At 44.8% G+C, this 19186-nt stretch overlaps 1 protein-coding gene across 1 annotated transcript in view; it reads left to right on the top strand.

Annotated features, from left to right (window-relative positions):
- The window catches only part of TTLL6 (tubulin tyrosine ligase like 6), a 165812-nt gene that overhangs the window by 58894 nt on the left and 87732 nt on the right, over window positions 1-19186 (top strand). The window contains exons 4-6 of the mRNA XM_069237573.1: window positions 1411-1529; window positions 1615-1745; window positions 2325-2481. Coding sequence (XP_069093674.1) covers window positions 1411-1529; window positions 1615-1745; window positions 2325-2481 — 407 coding nt within the window. The remainder of the gene's footprint in view (window positions 1-1410; window positions 1530-1614; window positions 1746-2324; window positions 2482-19186) is intronic.

The following is a 19186-nucleotide window of genomic DNA, read 5'->3' as shown; positions in this document are numbered from 1 at the left end:
GTACCACCAGCTCCCACCTGGATTCTCAATAATAACAAAATTAATGGGCCTTTCATTCAAGCCCCTCCACTCCTGCCCACTCCAGTCCTTATCCTGGAAAGTATCATTCCTTGTGGCTGTCACTTCACAAAGAAGTGTCAGTGAGCTTCAGGCATTAACTTTAGAAGAACCTTTCTTTCAACTACATAAAAATCGGATGGTGTTATTTAACAATCCAAAATATTTTCAAAAGGTGGTATCTCAATTCTACCTTAATCAATCTATCGAATTACCAGTATTTTTCCCCAACCTGATTCATCTGTGGAAAGGGCTCTACACACCTTAAATGTCAAATGAGCCTTCTTGTATTATATTGATAGAATCATAGCATTTAGGAAGACACAGCAACTTTTTGTTGCCTTTTCAAAACCACACAAAGGAAGGCCCATTTCTAAGTCAGGCATTGCATGTTGGATTCTCAAATGCATTGAAACATGCTATGCTAAAGCTAAAATAACTTTACCTATCCCTCCTAGAGCTCACTTCACTTGCAAAAAAGGAGCTTCAATGACCTTCTTAGGTAATAAACCTATAGCTGATATATATAAAGCAATTACGTGGTCTACACCACATACATTTATGAAATATTATTACTGTGTATATGTGCTGGCCTGTTAGCAAGCCCATGTGGGCCAACAGTTCTATCTATATTGTTTCAAACAGCTGCAACCCCCACAGGCTAGCCAACGCTTATGGAGGAGGACTATTTTCATTCTCTGCTCAGCATGTGTATCTACAGCCACGCATGCCTTGAACAGAAAATATTACTTACCCAGTAAGCATCTGTTTGTGGCATGTAGTGCTGTAGATTCTCATGCACCCATCCTCCTCCCCGGACACCTTTGGTTGTTGCAGTTATTTTTATAAGCTATCACAAATTCCTTAAGCACAGGCATCTCATTATACTACGCTCCACTTCACATCCCATCCTCACCTGCCTTGTGGGAAAACAATCTAAGAATGGAGTCCATGAACATGGGCATTACCAGCAAGAGGAGGAATCAGACTTTCTCATGAGTCGAAAGACTTTCTTCGAAGAAGAACATCTTGCACTCTTCCAAGTCCAACACTAGATGGCGGGATTATGCTAGGCATGTGAATCTACAGCTCTACATGCCACGAACATTTGCCTTTTAGTCAAGTGTGAGCCCTTTAAATTGGATAATATGAACACATGCATGAAAAAGAAAAAGCCAGACCTGTTCGAGATCCCGAAAGCCGTCACAAGGCTGGCTGGTTTCATGAAATAAAACAATAGGTCTGTGAGACTAAATAAGGCATTAGCAGTGCTCCTGACAATAGAAATTAAGTGTCTGAAAAATATTCAATGTAGGGCACTGATAACATAACCATTGAGCTTCTCTAATGCAGTGCGTCGGGCAGCTCGGCGATATGGACTGCGTGAGTCATGCGACACAAATGACTGGAGCCTTTTCTGGACAGACTGCTCAGTGTCTTTGGATCGTGCCCTAGACATGAAAGGGTACCAGGTAGGAAACTATCATGTTATGTTCACTCAGAATAAGAACCATGTTTATATGAAATTTTGACCACTCTAGTATCCTATTCTTTTAGAAAATTAATCATTTTCCTGGGATGAGTGAAATCTGCCGGAAGGATACACTTGCCCGGAATATGAGCCGAATGCAGAAGCTTTTCCCTAAGGAATACCACCTTCTACCAAGGACCTGGTGTCTACCAGCAGAGTAAGTGTGTGGGCTCACCACCATATTCCTTTAATCTACCTTCAGCACCAAGAGTCTCATTGTTTCTTTTCATTTCTTGCTGCACTGTGATCTTCTTCTCTGACTACTCCCATCCTCATCATCCCTCATCATCAACTCATTTCCTTCCTCACCTGGATCCTCTCCTGGATCCTCTCCTGTTAGTTCATCTTCATAAACTAATGATTCATCTTTCTCACATCCTGACTTATTTTAAGTCACTCCCCCTGTCTATCTTATCTCCATAATAGCTTGCCTAACTCATTTGATCTTATCACCGCTATCACCACCTCTTCCTTATGCCCTTACTGTCCTTATCATTCTTACATCACCTTCATCTTCGCCACTTTCTACTGTGCAGACTCTCATCAATCTCCTTGATTGCAGCAGGGTGTGTGTCTGCAGTGCCCCACTTAATGAATGCACTACCAATGCTCCTTCTAAATAATGTTTTCTCCTCTTCTGGGTTATCTCCATCTTCCTGCTGCTGATCCCTCTACACTAAAGCTAAATGCTGGGTTGTGAACATATGTACAGTGTTCTGCTCCTCTTCTTCCCCAGCTATGGTGATCTGCAGGCCTATGGCAGGGCACGAAAGCACAAGACTTACATCTGTAAGCCAGACACGGGGTGTCAAGGCCGGGGGATCTTTATCACTAGGTCTCTCAAGGACATTGGCACTGGGGAGGACATGATATGCCAGTTGTACATATCCAAGGTAAGTGCATGTGGCTGAACAAAGACCAGGCATGTCTAAGGTAGTCCGAGTCTGGAGGTGGATGCCTGACCTTCACAGGCTTTTCTCTTTGCCCAAACTGGGCCCCAATGTATCCAAGTTTCCACTTCATTGTGGAACTTTTTCATTTTCTCTTGTTAATTGTTTTGTAATGGTGTTGACTTAATATTCGTGTTTCAATATACTGGACATCTTTTATTTATCTAATTATTAACATGCTCTGTAGAGAGATATGCTGCACGTGATTGACCTTGCACGATTCCTGTTGGCCATGTAGATAGCCTCCTCATTTCCATACTGGCATATTTGTTTCTGGCCACGTTTAACAGTGGTGGTTGATTAAAAGGAAGTAGAAGGATATAGAAGGAGGGAAGTAAGACAACCAATAGAAGGCCTGGGCATCTTGGAAAGGTGGTCTTACATCTATGTTTCCTCACTGTAGTTTGTCTTCCCATTCACATTTGTACTCAAAACCTAGACATGCAGTACACCTCACACTAATATACAGGACCTCAGTTCTAGATCCAGCGACTTCTTCCTGCTCGGTGACCTCTACATTCATTTTGATGACCTAACGGACCACAAAGTGACTTACCTCCTAAGGAGCCTCAACAACATCGGACTCAAGCAGCTCATACAAGGCCCGAATCACATCGCCGGACACACATTTGACCAGTCTTCACAGCCAGCAACAAGATTACCCTCAGCCGCCTCACCCCCCCTCACATAGACAGACCATTCCATCGTACACCTCTCCATCAACACACCCCACCCCAGCAAACCAAAGCCAACCATCAGCATTAGCCACAACTGGAACAAAAGGACAGAATCAGACTGGACCCACACCCTTAGACCAAACCACCCTATCCTCACAGGCGAACGCCAGAATGACCTATCCACCTTAAACTATTGGATCTCAGCCAACACCCTGGCCATCATGAAGAAGATCAGATATACAAAAACTTGTGCTCAAGAATGCTGGTACACAGAAGACCTAAGCACTATATCAAACAACTGGAAAGAAGATGGTGAACCAGCCAAGACAAAACCTCTAGAGACACCTACAAATCTACGCTCAGACTTTACCATGCACAGATCAAAGAAGCCAGGAAAGCATATCTCATGCTCAGACTCGAATACTGAGCCAACTCTGGTCAAAGAATTCACCAACCCAACAGCAGCCTCTAACACCAGCATCCCCTCACAGATTATCTGCGACGACCTTTCTGACTTTTTCCACAAAAAAATACTCAAGATCTACACCAGCTTCGCACCCCAACCCACTGTGGATGACCTCATCATACAACCGCTCATTACCACCAGGAGCACCCACCTCCTAATGAACTGCAGCCCTCTTACCACAGATTACACTGCCACAGTCATGCAGACCATCCACTTTGGGTCCCCAAAAGACCACTGCCTTCACCACATAAATAGCTTGGGAAGCACACAGATCAGTGCCAACCACCACCATCATAAACTCCTCCATCCTCAGTGGAAAGTTCCTGGAAGGCTGGAAATGTGCAAAAGTCTCAGCTCTCCCAAAGAATCCTCCTTCATCCTGAAAGATCTCAGCAACTGCAGGTCCATCTCACTCTTGCCCTTCCTGGCTGAAGTCTTGGAGAAAGAGATCAACATGTCTCTCTCTGCCATTCCTGGACTCCACCTAGTCAGTGTTCTGCAGCAACCACAGCACGGAAACCGCCCATCTGGCAGCAACAGACTACATCCGGTCCATCATGGACAGAGGAGAAACCGCCTCTGTCATCCTGCTCAAGCTTCATGTGGCATTCAACACCGTCTCCCATGGTGCCCTCATCACCGGACTCCAGGATTCAGGAATCCATGGGCCTGCCCTGAGGTGGATAACCTCCTTCCTCTCCAACTAGACACGAGTCAGACTCTACACTTTTACCTCCGAACACAAGAAGCTCATCCGCGGTGTCGACCAGGACTCCTCCCTCAGCCCAACTCTGTTCAAAATGTACATGCACATCTCGCCCACATCATAAGAACCCACAGCATCAACATTGTCTCCTATGCTAACAACACTCAGCTCATCCTCTCCTTTTCACCGACGCAAACAAACCCACCAGGACCAATTTTACCTCGTGCATGTCCACCTTGGCCAACTGAATGTGAGAGAAATGTCCACCTTGGCCAACTGAATGTGAGAGAACTGCCTCAAACTCAACATGGACAGAACGGATATCCTGATCTTCAGAAGTAAAAGCTTCCCCAGGTACTCCTCCTGGTGGCTAACTGACGAGGGTCCCACTCCTACAGCCCACACCAGAAACCTCGGCATCATCCTTGATGGCAAACTAAGATGAACAAACAGGTCAACACTGTGATTACATCATGTTGTTACATCATCAGAATGCTTTGCAAGATTTTCAAATGACCCCCCCATGCACACAAAACACACAGTCACCCAGGCCCTCATCACTATCAGACTTTATTACGGAAATGCACTATATGTCAGCATCTCCAACCAACTCACGTAAGACTCCAGACCATCCTCAACCAGTGATAACGCCTCCTGACCTAGGTACTTTACTTACACGGGGACTCGTTTTAGGCCAATGAACCTTTTGACCCTGATTGGAGACACCTTAAGATGAGATATCTCTTTAGCATCTCAATCAATAGATCGATAACCTCATCAATATTCACAATAATAAATCAATCAAATTAGTTACTTGCATTAATAAAATTGAAAACAAACCATGACCTTTCAGCCATGAATAACCACACAAATTTGATAAGATTATGGGGGTCATTCAGACCTTGGCGGACGGCGGAGGCCGTCCGCCAAGGTACCGCCGACAAATGACCGCACCGCGGTCAAAAGACCGCGGCGGCCATTCAAACATTTCCGCTGGGCCGGCGGGCGCTCTCCAAAAGAGCGCCCGCCGGCCCAGCGGAAATGCCCCTGCAACGTGGACGCCGGCTCAGAATTGAGCCGGCGTAGTTGCAGGGGTGCGACGGGTGCAGTTGCACCCGTCGCGTATTTCAGTGTCTGCAAAGCAGACACTGAAATACTTTGTGGGGCCCTCTTACGGGGGCCCCTGCAGTGCCCATGCCATTAGCATGGGCACTGCAGGGGCCCCCAGGGGCCCCGCGGCACCCCCTACCGCCATCCTGTTCATGGCGGGTTTCCCGCCATGAACAGGATGGCGGTAGGGGGTGTCTGAATCCCCATGGCGGCGGAGCGCGCTCCGCCGCCATGGAGGATTCAATGGGGCAGCGGTAAACCGGCGGGAGACCGCCGGTATACCCTTTCTGACCGCGGCTGAACTGCCGCGGTCAGAATGCCCTTGGGAGCACCGCCAGCCTGTTGGCGGTGCTCCCGTGGTCGGTGACCCTGGTGGTCACCGGCCGCCAGGGTCAGAATGACCCCCTAAGATATTTATTCCCTATTTGTTACACTCTACTAGCAAGTTTATTAGTTTCAATACCAGAAAACACATCAACAATGTCACAAAATGGCAACTTGAATAAGACTTCATCAAAGCAAAGATCACGAACATTAGAACAAAGCACGACGTCAACATGATTCAGCTTTAGCAGAGGATCATTAGCACATTATTCAACAAAGCAAGATTCAGTCATTTGTCTATTTGCATCCAAATTAGTGAACTCCTTATCTAACCTCTGATTAGCATCGGCATGTTGGGCTTCATGCAAAACAATTTAGTAAGACAAATTTAGAAAACGTCTAAACTGTGGCCTCTATCAAAAGTGCAGTTGGTACCTAGAAAGGAAAGGCAAACAGACAATTACAATTCATCATCTTATAGTTACCCTCCATAATGGTCAGCATACAGAGTCAGTCTTCGTCCTCAGGACATCAGTTGATTCGCCATCAGCCTGGGCAAGCAGCAGAGTCTCAGCAAGACAGGGCAATAAGAACACTTCCCTCGTAAGGAGGAGAAGTAAGTATCGGGCAAGGCAAGAAAGGTGAGGATGGTTTAAAGAATCAGAACAGCAAAGATAGAGACGGAATGTCAGAGTAACAGCAGGGGTGCCCCTCTAATGGCTGATTTCTCCTTGTAACACGTTGTTAAATCGAATTTGCCAGACAAGTCTCTGATTTCCAATTGGTCAATGTTTGGTGCATCGTTATCTCTATCCAATGATCTGTTGATCACCTTACTAGAATTTTCACCTAAAACAGTTCTCATGCAGTTTATTGGCTCCTGTAATTTACGTCTTTAACGGGTAGGAATAGTTACACTCCTCGCTTCAGTCAGTAGCTCCATTGTCTTTACCAGTTTGGCCGACCTTGTACCTGTTGCGAATTACACTGTTGCATTCGGCAAGAATGTCTCCTTGAGCAAGTCGGGTCTCATGAGAAAGAATTTACTACGGTTACACACACATCTCTAGCTTCTGGAAAAGTACAGTTTCATGTCCTTCAAGAAAATAGCACAGTGCACGTTAGAAAAACACATTTAATATGAGACCAGGCAGCTAGGCCCAGACCCTCGCTAACTAAGACCTAAAGATTAATTCAACAAAACCTTAACATATAACTGTCAATGCTAATATAAAATCATACATTAGTACATTACTTAATTCATCATTAGTCAATTTCATTAATCATCATATACATTGGTGGCCACTCCCCGTGGGCACATTTCAAACGCGTGCATTAATATTAGTCTACCACGTTTTCTATGCAGCTTCATTACTCATTATTTTGCAAGCAGTTCACATTAATTTTGATTATAAAAGCTACACTCCAACAATCCTTCCTCTGATGACTCTTGTCATCACACAAATCCCTTCTTTGACAACCTTGTCATTTCTTAATCTCTTTCATCTCAATTTCTTCCCCTGATTTTGTTTATTCATATTTTGCTCTGAACAATTTTTCTCTCTTCTTTCCTTCCTTCCTCGCATTGCGTTTTGCCAAATTTGCTTTAATCCTTTTACTAATTTTGCATGATAACCATAGCCCAAATAAACAAGCCAGAACAATCACTATTCCTTGTATTAATTTTCCCAATATCCCATGCCAAATATTACTGAACCAGTTTCCCACATGAGGAAGTCCCTTTCCAACCTTTTCCCACACACCTGGTTCTTTCAATTCCTTCAAATCTGCATTATCTCTTGTTAGGTTAGTAAGCATACTTCTAATCTCATTACTCTTGTCAGGTATGTAGGCACAGCAGTGACGCTCATTAAGCATCTTACAGACTCCGCCATTTTTCGCTAAAAGAATGTCTAAAGCAAGCCTGTTTTGAAGAGTCATAGCCCTCTCCGCAGCGAGTTCAGTATCCAACAGGAGTATAGCCCCTGTGAAATTTGTCAGCATGTTATCCACAATGGTAGACAACTTCAGAATCTTTATGGAGTTTAAGATAACCCCTACTGAAGGAATTATTGCTCCAAATATGTCCCCTACTACACCAGCAGCAGTTTCCCTCTTTTGTCTAGTATGAAGTAATTCAGTCACTTTCTGGAATTTCTTCAAATCTTCTAGCTGGTAAATCTTTGGAAAAACTATTCCCAAATAACATGTCCCATACCATCCCTTTGGAAGACTGTAATAAGCATTAAGTCCACAAATATAATAGACCCCTGGGATCGCTTGATCCATTCCATTTATCATGAATGTCCATTTACTCTGAAACAAAAACACATGCTTACATTCACTCGTTCCCACAAACACATTGTCATAATATGACTTTGGCCGCGTTATGCAAAGCTTACCTACATGTCGTGCATCTAAAGCTAGTTTCCCTTGTTCCCTAATTCCATTGTAACTACCACTATTAATAAAGGATCGTTGCTGCAAGCCCTTTTCTAATTTCCCCTTTAAAACCCTTCTTATATCTTCAGTGTGATCTAAAAAACGTTTCTCTACCGGTGTAAGCAAGCATGTCAAATTATTGCGGTGTGCATAAGATGTACTAATTGTTACTCTAGGTTCAAAGAACCCTTTAATCAGCTTTATGGCATAATATTTAGCTACACTATTCAAATCTTCTATGATAGGCACATAAGAGAACACCAAGTCATGGTTGGAGTAAAAATATTGCACTTCTTCTTGGTTATAGAAACGTGTTAGTAGCAAACTACAACTTATCCCATAAGTTAGTGGCAAACTGTGATATGTAACTCCCTCTTGAACTGAAACAGGAATTTGTGTACACACATAACAAGCTTTCGCATCCATAGTGTCAACATACTCACTCAGCAAGCGATAGAAAACATTAGTAGACAGTTCACCTTTTTTGTTAGTTTTCTCTTGCAGATACCTCGTATCTTGCTCAAACCTCTCCCAAGGTGTTAGTGTAGCAGTCTCAGAAATTGTAGCATTGTTAGCTTCATTCTCATCCACCAATCGCATCTCCACAAACAAAGCTATAATGAAAATCACACATACAACACCCAGAGCAACACCTAAATATTTACAATGCCTACTCCCCTCACTGTCATATCCCGTACTAGGCATGATCTGTAAAGAATCAGAAAGTAAAGTGCTATAAGTATAAACAACCAATTGAGGATGGTTAGAGGCTTCTTTTTTTATTTTTAATTTTTTCAGCGACTAAGCAAAGTCTTCCTTCAGCAATTATTTACAGCTCTCTCTCTCTTTCACTCCCAGGATCCTTGTCAATTCAGTTAGCAGCTTGTCACAATCAGTTTTTGAAAGTCAATTCAGGTTAACAGTGTCACATCCGGTAATTTATCAGTCTCTTTTCTCAGGTTTCTTAATTCAATTTCAGCTTAACACAGTCTCTTTTCCTCGTGGCCAAACTCAGGTACCTTAGTATTGACCTGGGACTTCTCGATCAAAACAGAATGCCAAGAACTCCTGTTGCCACTCAGCTGACGTTGCATAAGCCCATTCAGGACCTGTGTATCTTCTGTTTGCTATTCTCTTTCTTTTCAACTTGCGGTCACCTTGCAATTCTCCTTCGCTCAGGTCTTCTTTCCTCGTGGTATCGACCTCTTCCTCTATTGTTTCATCAACAACCACCTTTCCTTTTGTCACTTGCGGTTCTGGCCACTTATCTCCTTTCAGTGTCCCTTTATTGTTTGGCCTTCCTGGTTGCTGTTCAACACCCTCCTCTTGTGCTATGGTATTTTCTCTTGCTGGACCTGCAAGCGGCTCAGGAGAAGTCTGGACACTCTGACTTCCTTCCGCCTCAACTCCTTCGCCTTCTGGGTCTATCAGGGGTTCAACTTCAAATCCGTATCCGTCTGCTTCTGGGAGAACCTCTCTTTGGGTCAGTCCTCCTGGTGCCTCAGTTGAGATAGGCTCACCGTCACCCCTCTGGATATCATTTACTGTTTGAGTGACCAAGCCGTCCTCAATGGGCTCTCTTCTAGTCTCAGTTCCACTTTGATTACTCTCCGGCCCTGAGACTTCCTTTTCTGTAACTGTTATCTTCGACAACTCAATTTCCTCATCAGTTGGACATGTCACCTTCTTTGTGTGACTGCATGGATCCAGTTTGGAATTCCTGCACATTTCACAGCAATAGTAGTTGTCTGTATTACTTGATATGGCCCCTTCCAACGTGGCTCCAAACACGACTTCCTCACGTGTTTCTTGACAACAACCCAGTCACCAGCTTTCAGGTTGTGACCTGGATCATTTATCGGTGGCAATGTGGTTGCTTCCACCTGGTGAGAGAAAGAGCGGACCACGTCAACCAGACTCTTGCAGTAGTCCAACACCATTTCATTCGTGATAGTCACGTGAGCATTCGCAGGCAATCTCATAGCTCGGCCCATGAAAATTTCATGAGGAGACAGTCCTGTTTTCTTGTTGGGTGTGTTTCTCATTGACATTAGTACTAAGGGCAACACATCAGGTCATTTCAAATTTGTAGCTGCACACATGTTTGCCATTCGGGACTTCAGAGTACCATTCATTTGCTCCACTAGTCCTGATGCTTCAGGGCGGTAGCTACAATGCAACTTCTGCTCCATGTTTAATGCTACACACAAGAGCTTAACCACCTCATTGTTGAAGTGACTTCCTCTATCTGATTCTAAAGAGATCGTAAACCCTGAACGTGGTATCAGTTCCCTAAGCAGCAACTTCGCTACTGTGAGGCTGTCATTCCTACGTGTGGGGTAAGCTTCAATCCAGTGACTAAAGATACACACAATCACCAACACGTATCTCAGACCTCCACACACAGGCTTTCAATAAAATTCAATTGCATTCAGCTAAATGGACCTCTTTCTCTCCCAATGTGGCTCAAATTCACCACTATCCCTTTCCCCGCAATCATCTGCTGACAGATGATGCACCAGTGACAAATCACTTCTGCGGCTTGTCTGAATTTTGGATTGAACCAATCAATTTTGAACAACCTGATCATGGCGTCTCTCCCAATATGTGCTTGGCCATGGTAGAACCTTGCAAACTGAGACAAAAGGCTATTTGGCAAAACCATTTTCCCCTCGTCTGAAACCCACAAATCATCTGGCCTTTATACACATTTCATCTTGAGCCAAGAGCGTTTCTCCTCCCTTCTGGCACGACCTTGCAGTGGCATAGCGTGGGGGGTGCAGGGGGGGCCGGCCGCACCGGGCGCAACATCTGGGGGGGGCGCGCTCGCACTCGCGAGTGCTAAAATCCACGGGTTAGGGGGCGCAAATTACTTGCCTTGCCCCGGGAGCTGACAACCCACGCTACGCCACTGCGACCTTGCAACAATTTTAATTCCTCCAGAGTGTCAACCACCCTTAATGCGTAACCTGTACATGTCTCGTTTTCTGTTTCAGGTAACAATTCCCACTGATCCTTGAACAATATACAGTTCAAGGCACAAAACCTTGCGACTTGGACTGCATATCCATTTCCCATTGACAGAAAATCTTGTGATTTCACATGGGCGCTGCATTTCACCACGGCAACTTCAAGAGGTAACTGAATCGCGTGCAACAACTCCTTAATTCTTTCACCATTTTTCACTGGCGAACCAGAAGAGGTCATGAAACCCCTCTGGGATAATAGCTGGCCAAAATCATGGACAATTCCAAATCCGTACCTGCTGTCAGTATAAATTGTGACTTTCAATTTGTCAGCGGCATGGCACGCCCTAGTAAGAGCAACCAATTTAGCCACTTGAGCAGAGTATACTCTTTCAAGCCAAGACGCTTCTAGGATAGCAGTGATTGTAAACACAGCGTATCCGGCTCTCAGCACTCCCACTGATTCTCTCAGGCATGAACCATCAACAAAGATAATGTAATCATTTTCTTCCAATTGGGTGTCTTTAATGTCAGGTCTCGGTTTGGTGCACAGTTCTGTTAGCTCAAGACAATCATGTTCTACCTCCTCAGCCTCATCAACTTCTGTATTCTCATTGGGAAGCAAAGTTGCCGGGTTACAGTACATCGTTTTAGTGACACATTTGGTGACCCTAGTATAATTGTTTTATACTTCGTTAGTCTGGCATTTGTCATGTGCTGAGTTTTGGTTCGGGTCAGCAAAATTTCAACTGAGTGTGGGACCATAACTGTTAAAGGGTGTCCCATCACTATGCCTTCATACTGTGTGAGGCTTTGACCAACAGCTGCAACTGCACGCAAACAACCTGGTAAGGCTGCTGCGACTGGGTCCAAAGTAGCTGAAAAATATGCTACTGGTCGGTTTGCACCTCCATGGACCTGTGTCAGAACAGACAAAGAACAAGCATCATGTTCATGACAAAACAAGACAAAAGGTTTTGTGTAATCAGGCATCCCTAAAGCTGGAGCCCTGCACATGCACTCCCTCAGCTCAATGAACGCCCTCATCTCTTGCTCGGACATAGTTAGAGTATCTGGGCCATCCTTACCCTCCTTAACCGTCAGTCTCACCAATGGCTTGGAGATAACTGAGAAATTTGGGATCCACTGACGACAGTAGCCCACCATTCCCAGAAACATCCTTACGTCTCTCTGAGATGTCGGGGGATTCATCTGCAGTATGGCAGTCACTCTTTTCTTGGATATTTTCCTCGACCCTTTCTCAATCAGATGACCTAGATATTTCACCTCTTTCTGACAGTACTGTACCTTCTTTGGGGACACCTTATGCCCATTCTTTCCCAAGTGGTTTAGTAGGGCAATAGTATCGTACTTGCAGTCATCTCTTGTTTTGGAAGCAATCAACAAATCGTCAAGGTACTGCACTAGAGTCGATTGGAAAGGCAGTTCCAACGACTCCAAATCCTTCTTCAGGATCTAATTGAAGATGGAAGGTGATTCCGAAAATCCTTGAGGGATTCGACACCAACTGTAAACCTTGTCCAGGAATTTAAAACTGAAAAGGAACTGGCTGGCCTCATGAAGAGGCACGGAAAAGAACGCTTGGGACAAATCGACAACTGAGAACCACTTTGCGTAGCATGGAACTTGAAACATAATCACAACTGGATTTGGCACTATCGGGCAACACTTCATCACTATGTCATTGATCTTTCGTAAGTCTTGAACAATTCGAACTTTCCCACAAGGCTTTCTCAGACCCATTATAGGTGAATTACATGGGCTGCTCATCACTTCTCTCAGGACCCCCTGTTTCACGAAGTCTGCAAGTATCTGCGTCACCTGTATGAGGACATCCTGTGCCATGTGGTACTGCGGTACCTGGGGAAACACGGCATTTGGCTTTACATCTACTTTGACTGGTTCTACCCCTTTTATCAATCCCACTTCCTTTCCTGTCAAGTCCCACACTTTCTATGTGGCTGTTCCCTGCAAGTCCGCGGGCAAGTCAGTCACCGTGAACATCGGGAAGAAGCTTATCAAGGGGTACTCTTCATCTGTGGTCTCTGTTTCTGGCTCTGAGATCTGACCATCATCCCCCTCATCGTCACTGTTTGTCTGCACCTCAATTCCCTCATTAGAACAGGTGATAGAACACCTGGTCTTACACAGTAAGGGCCATATGTACAAACACATTTTCCCATAGCCACAGAATGTGTAAAACCCTTTGCTACATCTGGCCCTAAGTCTCTTCCCAGTAGGGACATGGTACTTGAATCACAGACCACAAACCTGTGCAATCCCTGAAAGGTACCAATCTCAACTTGAACCGGATCTGTATCGGGTTAGTCAGGAGCTGGTTTGCCACTCCCACTACCTTTATTGTACGTCCTGAAAAGGGCAACTTCAGAACCTCTGCACTTCTGACTGTAGAGCGTGTAGCTCCTGTGTCAACCAAAAATGAGACCTTGTGACCCATCACCTTTCCTTGCGCATAGGGTCCCCTCTGATCTACTTCTAGGGACGCTGCCAGCCTGCACTCCTCACTATCCAAACTGTCATCCGACCATTCACAGTTTATTCCATTCTCACCATGCAGTGAGAACTGTTGTACTGTGTTATTTTGACCCATTCCTTGACCTGTGACCTGTTGAGGAAGCATCACTTGTTGCTGTCCCATTAGTGCTAAGGGCAACTGCATTTGCTGTCTAGGTACCACTTGAATCTGCTGTTGCACTTGCTGCATCTGCACTGGTTGCATACGTGGCATCTGCACTTGTTGCATGGGTTGGAGACCCTGCATCTGAACCATGTTATTCTGAAAATTTGGATTAGGACCCCTCATTCTAGGTCCTTTAACATTTTGGAATGCATTAACATCATTGCTTTGCTGAACAACACCCTCCTGCACCATCATCGGACATTCCTGCTTCCAGCGTCCCACGCCCCCGCACGCGTGGCATGGCAACACCTTCTTCATCCCTTGTACATCATTCTGATCCACTACTGTATTCAAATCTGGACCACAGTGCACAAAACCTCCTTGACCTCTGCCTCTCGCTTGCGTCTGAAACATTCTGTTTCCTTGCGGCTGTTGCACCATCTGTTGCACTCCATTTCCCTGCATCCCTGCTTGCGCTGCCTTAATTTGCATTACCATCACCTTCTCTTTCAGCTTTCTCTGCTTCAACTCAATCTCATCACTACAGTATGTTGCATACTGTAACACCTCATCAATTGGCTGCGCTTGCCAACAGATCAAATGATTCTTAATCATCTGGCTAATCTCTGGTCTCAGCCCTTCAACAAACCTGAACACAAGGTGATTCATATCTTTCGGCTCTATGACCTCTGTACCACTGTAGTGCTTGAATGCTTTCAACAACCTCTCATAGTAAGCATGTATCGACTCATTGCCTTCCTGTGCCGTTCGATCAATCTTTTGCCAATCAATTTTTTGCAGCGTCACTTTCTGCTTCAAAAACTCAATCACTTTAAAGTAGTACCTCATCACCTCAGGAGACCGAGCTCCTGTTACTCTGTCCCTTGCCGGTTCTTTCGTCGGCCAATCCACACTTCTCTTGCACTCGAGCCACAAATCAGCTGGAACTATGATCTCAAACAATGTATTCAAGTCGTCCCAAAGACACTTCGCAAGCTTCACAAACCTGTCTGTCTGCTGATACCATTCTATGGGCTTCTCCCTCAACCTGGGAAAGTCATTTGTGAATGACAAAATGTCACCCCTCGACCAAGGTACATGAACAAGAACCCCTCCAGCTGTCTCTCTCATGGGTAGCATTTTTATTGTACCAGTATCCGGCGCCGGTTTTGCCTGCTGCTGCTCCAAGCAGTCACTTTTCCTTTTATCTCTCTTTTTTGCCCATCTGCCTTCCCACTTCTCTAAGGCTCCCAAACCTGCGCACTTTGCAGTATCTCCTTAAGGTGTGCCTTCATTCCAGTAGACCTCATGTGATCAAAATCTTTAGGCTCAAAGTCTAATCTGTAACTCCTTTTCAGATGCTTGGTATTGTCTAAGTCTATGCCACATTTATCTGCTAGGTTTGCCAACTTTTGGTGCTCCTTGCTCACTTCTTTAGTTATTTTCGGGCACAGATATCTCAATTCTGCTTCAGTGTATGACTCTAGCCTGTTCACTCCCATGCTCCCTTCAACTAACTCGGCTGTTTCCATGCCCAATCTCACAAAATTTAAGAACTCTTCCCGAACGCTCTGCTGTCGCAGGGCTAGTCTGTGGTGAAGTCAGCTTGTCTAACCACTCATTCAATTGTTGCGCAGTTAAACCTTGCAACGAGATATTTCCAGCCTGTATCGTTGGTGTTTGTGACGCATTCGCACCTGGGAACTGCGGAATCAATAATCCCAACCCTGAGTGTCTCACGGCATCTGGAGGAACCCCTATCGAACTGAAGTCTAACAGAGACCTCGATCTTTCTACCATCTGTTTCACTGGGGTCATCCCTTGAGAGCTCCCTACGAACCCTCCTCTTGTCATGTCCTGGGTCATTACCCCCTGATCACACACGCTAGGCTTGTCCTGCGTGTACAATGGTATTGGTGGATCAACCGTAATAGGTAAGGATATGGCGGCTGGTGTTGGCTTGTTCCCCACAACCTGTGGAACACTGACCCCCGTATTCTGATTCAATATTTGTGCCGCAGCTAACTGTGGTCCTGTGACCAAAGTGTAACTCGGAACCATCTGTGACTGTGGCAGTAAAAGTGGAGTTGGCTCCATCTGCACTAACTTTGACCTCGCGTATGCCTGGTCAGGCGGCACCATTAAGCTCGTAGTGGTTTCTAATATTGGGACATCAGGGTAGAGCCTCTGAACCGGTGGTGGCTGCAACTGAGATGGCATCTCTGGAGCAGTAGACACACTAACACTATTTGTATCGGGGCTGATGTGGTAACATTATTTGCCTGTGCCGTATTTGTGATCCCCTTGTTCTGTGTTGAATTTACAGGACCTGCACTAGTACTTGGTCTATTGTCATCTATGGCATATGGTGGCGGTCGATCATGCAGCAACTGGTTAAAAAACTCATCATCATCAGAGTCATCTGCATCTGCCCAATACTTTTTTGTCTCCTTCTCTTTGCTAGAGCCCTTGTCCATTTTACAAGTGGCCTTTCTTCCCTGCGTATCGGCTTCTTGAGTTATAGCTGGAAACATCCTAACTCCGTCTATTATTTCTCTTCTCCACATCCTGTGCTCACTATCCCATCTAGCCTCCGCTAGTGTCTTTTCTGCCTTTCTCATCCTCCTCTCAAACTTCTGTTGCCATTGTCATATGGCCACCGATTCACAAATTGCTAATGCCTCAAACTGTGCTGGCCTCATAGGCGGCTTTTGCTCATTTGACGCCTTCCGCAAATTCTCTAGAATCCCTATGTTGAACGACCCATTCTCTGGAAACGGCAAACACCCATCCTTTTCAGTTAATTTGCACCATTGCTTTATCTAAAGGCATGGCGCGACTCCCTTCTGCTCCATTACGGCATAAGCTGGAGTATCCTCTGGCGGTGTAGGCTCCCCCACACTCACGGTAATGTACACATCTCCCCTCAAAGCGCTCTTTAAAGCCTTGAAGAACTTCATTTTTGCGTCTTTTATTCTGTTTATGACTGAATCAGGAAGTGACTTTAATTCCCAGAACACCCTTTGCCTACCTTCTCAACCAATCGCCTCTCACGGACGGCTGCCAATCCGTGCGCGACCCTTCTCACTATCCGACCTATCCCAGCGCGGCTCCAATTATGTCATACTCACACACACTGCAGCTGACAAAGTCTTGCGGCTTGTCTCCTTCACTCTCCATTCACACAAAACAAATGCAATATATTGCGAGCACTAACAAAACTCAAATTTGCCGGTTTACTACAGGAAGGGTAACACAATTGCTTCAGAACTTTACAGAGATTTCACTTTAAGCCTCGGCCGCTACTCTCTCCTTCTCGGATCCCGCACTCGCAAGCAGAATTCGACCCGCAAATTCTACTCTCGACTTGTCAATGGTTTTTCCTAGTGCACTTTAGAACTTACCAAATCTCCATAGAAGTTTTCATTCACACAATTTGACTCAAACTCGACTCGTCAACCACGCCCGATTGACCTATTAAACCGCGCAAATCACAACACAAACCAAGTGTCTCATACACTATCACTATACTCCAGAGTCTTAGACCACGCAGGGTCCGTACATCACCAACAACCACGTGGACAATTTTTGAGCACAAAGCGCCACACTCACCTGAAGTTCGCCGACTTCCCTACTCTTATACCGCGGAGTATGCACACTCCTACTAAAACATCACTTGGCCTAAAATCCTCACAAACCTCACAATTCACCTGCGGTATGCATAAGCTGTGCAAGCGCAAATCTTACGTCACCCACACCATCACTAGAACGCCGAAAACATACCCAACTCACTTTGGCAAGCTACGGGGTCCCGGTAAAGTCATTTGGGACTTAGGGGAACATCATCTCTCCAAATTGCATTATTCCAAAAACAATTCTAAAACAATGGTCCCTCGTCCTAGGGCCCCAAAGGGCTGTAACCGTCCTCTGCTACCAGAACTGATAACGCGTCCCGACCTAGGTACTTTACTTACACAGGGACTCGTTTTAGGCCAATGAACCTTTTGACCCTGATTGGAGACACCTTTAGACAAGATATCTCTTTAGCATTTCAATCAATAGATCGATAACCTCATCAATATTCACAATAATAAATCAATCAAATTAGTTACTTGCATCAATAAAATTGAAAACAAACCATGACCTTTCAGCCATGAATAACCACACGAATTTGATAACATTATGATATTTATTCCCTATTTATTACACTCTACTAGCAAGTTTATTAGTCTCAATACCAGAAAACACATCAACAATGTCACAATATGGCAACTTGAATAAGACTTCATCAAAGCAAAGATCACGAACATTAGAACAAAGCACGACGTCAACATGAATCAGCTTTAGCAGAGGATCATTAGCACAATATTCAACAAAGCAAGATTCAGTCATTTGTCTATTTGCATCCGAATTAGTGAACTCCTTATCTATCTAACCTCTGATTAGCATCGGCATGTTGGGCTTCATGCAAAACAATTTAGTAACACAAATTTAGAAAACGTCTAAACTATGGCCTCTATCAAAAGTGCAGTTGGTACATAGAAAGAAAAGGCAAACAGACAATTACAATCATCATCTTATAGTTACCCTCTGTAATGGTCAGCATACAGAGTCAGTCTTCGTCCTCATCATCTTATAGTTACCCTCCGTGATGGTCAGCATACAGAGTCAGTCTTCATCCTCAGGACATCAGTTGATTCGCCATCAGCCTGGGCAAGCAGCAAAGTCTCAGCAAGACAGGGCAATAAGAACACTTCCCTCGTAAGGAGGAGAAGTAAGTATTGGGCAAGGCAAGAAAGGTGAGGATGGTTTAAAGTATCAGAACAGCAAAGATAGAGACGGAATGTCAGAGTAACAGCAGGGGTGTCCCTCTAATGGCTGATTTCTCCTTGTACCACATTGTTAAATCGAATTTGCCAGACATGTCTCTGATTTCCAATTGGTCAATGTTTGGTAATCTCTATCCAATGATCCGTTGATCACCTTACTAGAATTTTCACCTAAAACAGTTCTCATGCTGTTTATTGGCTCCTGTAATTTACGTCTTTAACGGGTAGAATGTCAGGTAGGAATAGTTACACTCCTTGCTTCAGTCAGTAGTTCCATTGTCTTTACCAGTTTGGGCGACCTTGTACCTGTTGCGAATTACACTCTTGCATTCGGCAAGAATGTCTCCTTGAGCAAGTCGAGTCTCATGAGAAAGAATTTACTATGGTTACACACACATCTCTAGCTTCTGGAAAAGTACAGTTTCATGTCCTTCAGGAAAATAGTACAGTGCATGTTAGAAAAACA

This window comes from Pleurodeles waltl, chromosome 6 (assembly GCF_031143425.1).
Source record: "Pleurodeles waltl isolate 20211129_DDA chromosome 6, aPleWal1.hap1.20221129, whole genome shotgun sequence".
NCBI lineage: Eukaryota > Metazoa > Chordata > Amphibia > Caudata > Salamandridae > Pleurodeles > Pleurodeles waltl.
Note: the sequence above shows the minus strand (reverse complement) of the source record. Positions and strands in the feature narration are given on the sequence as shown.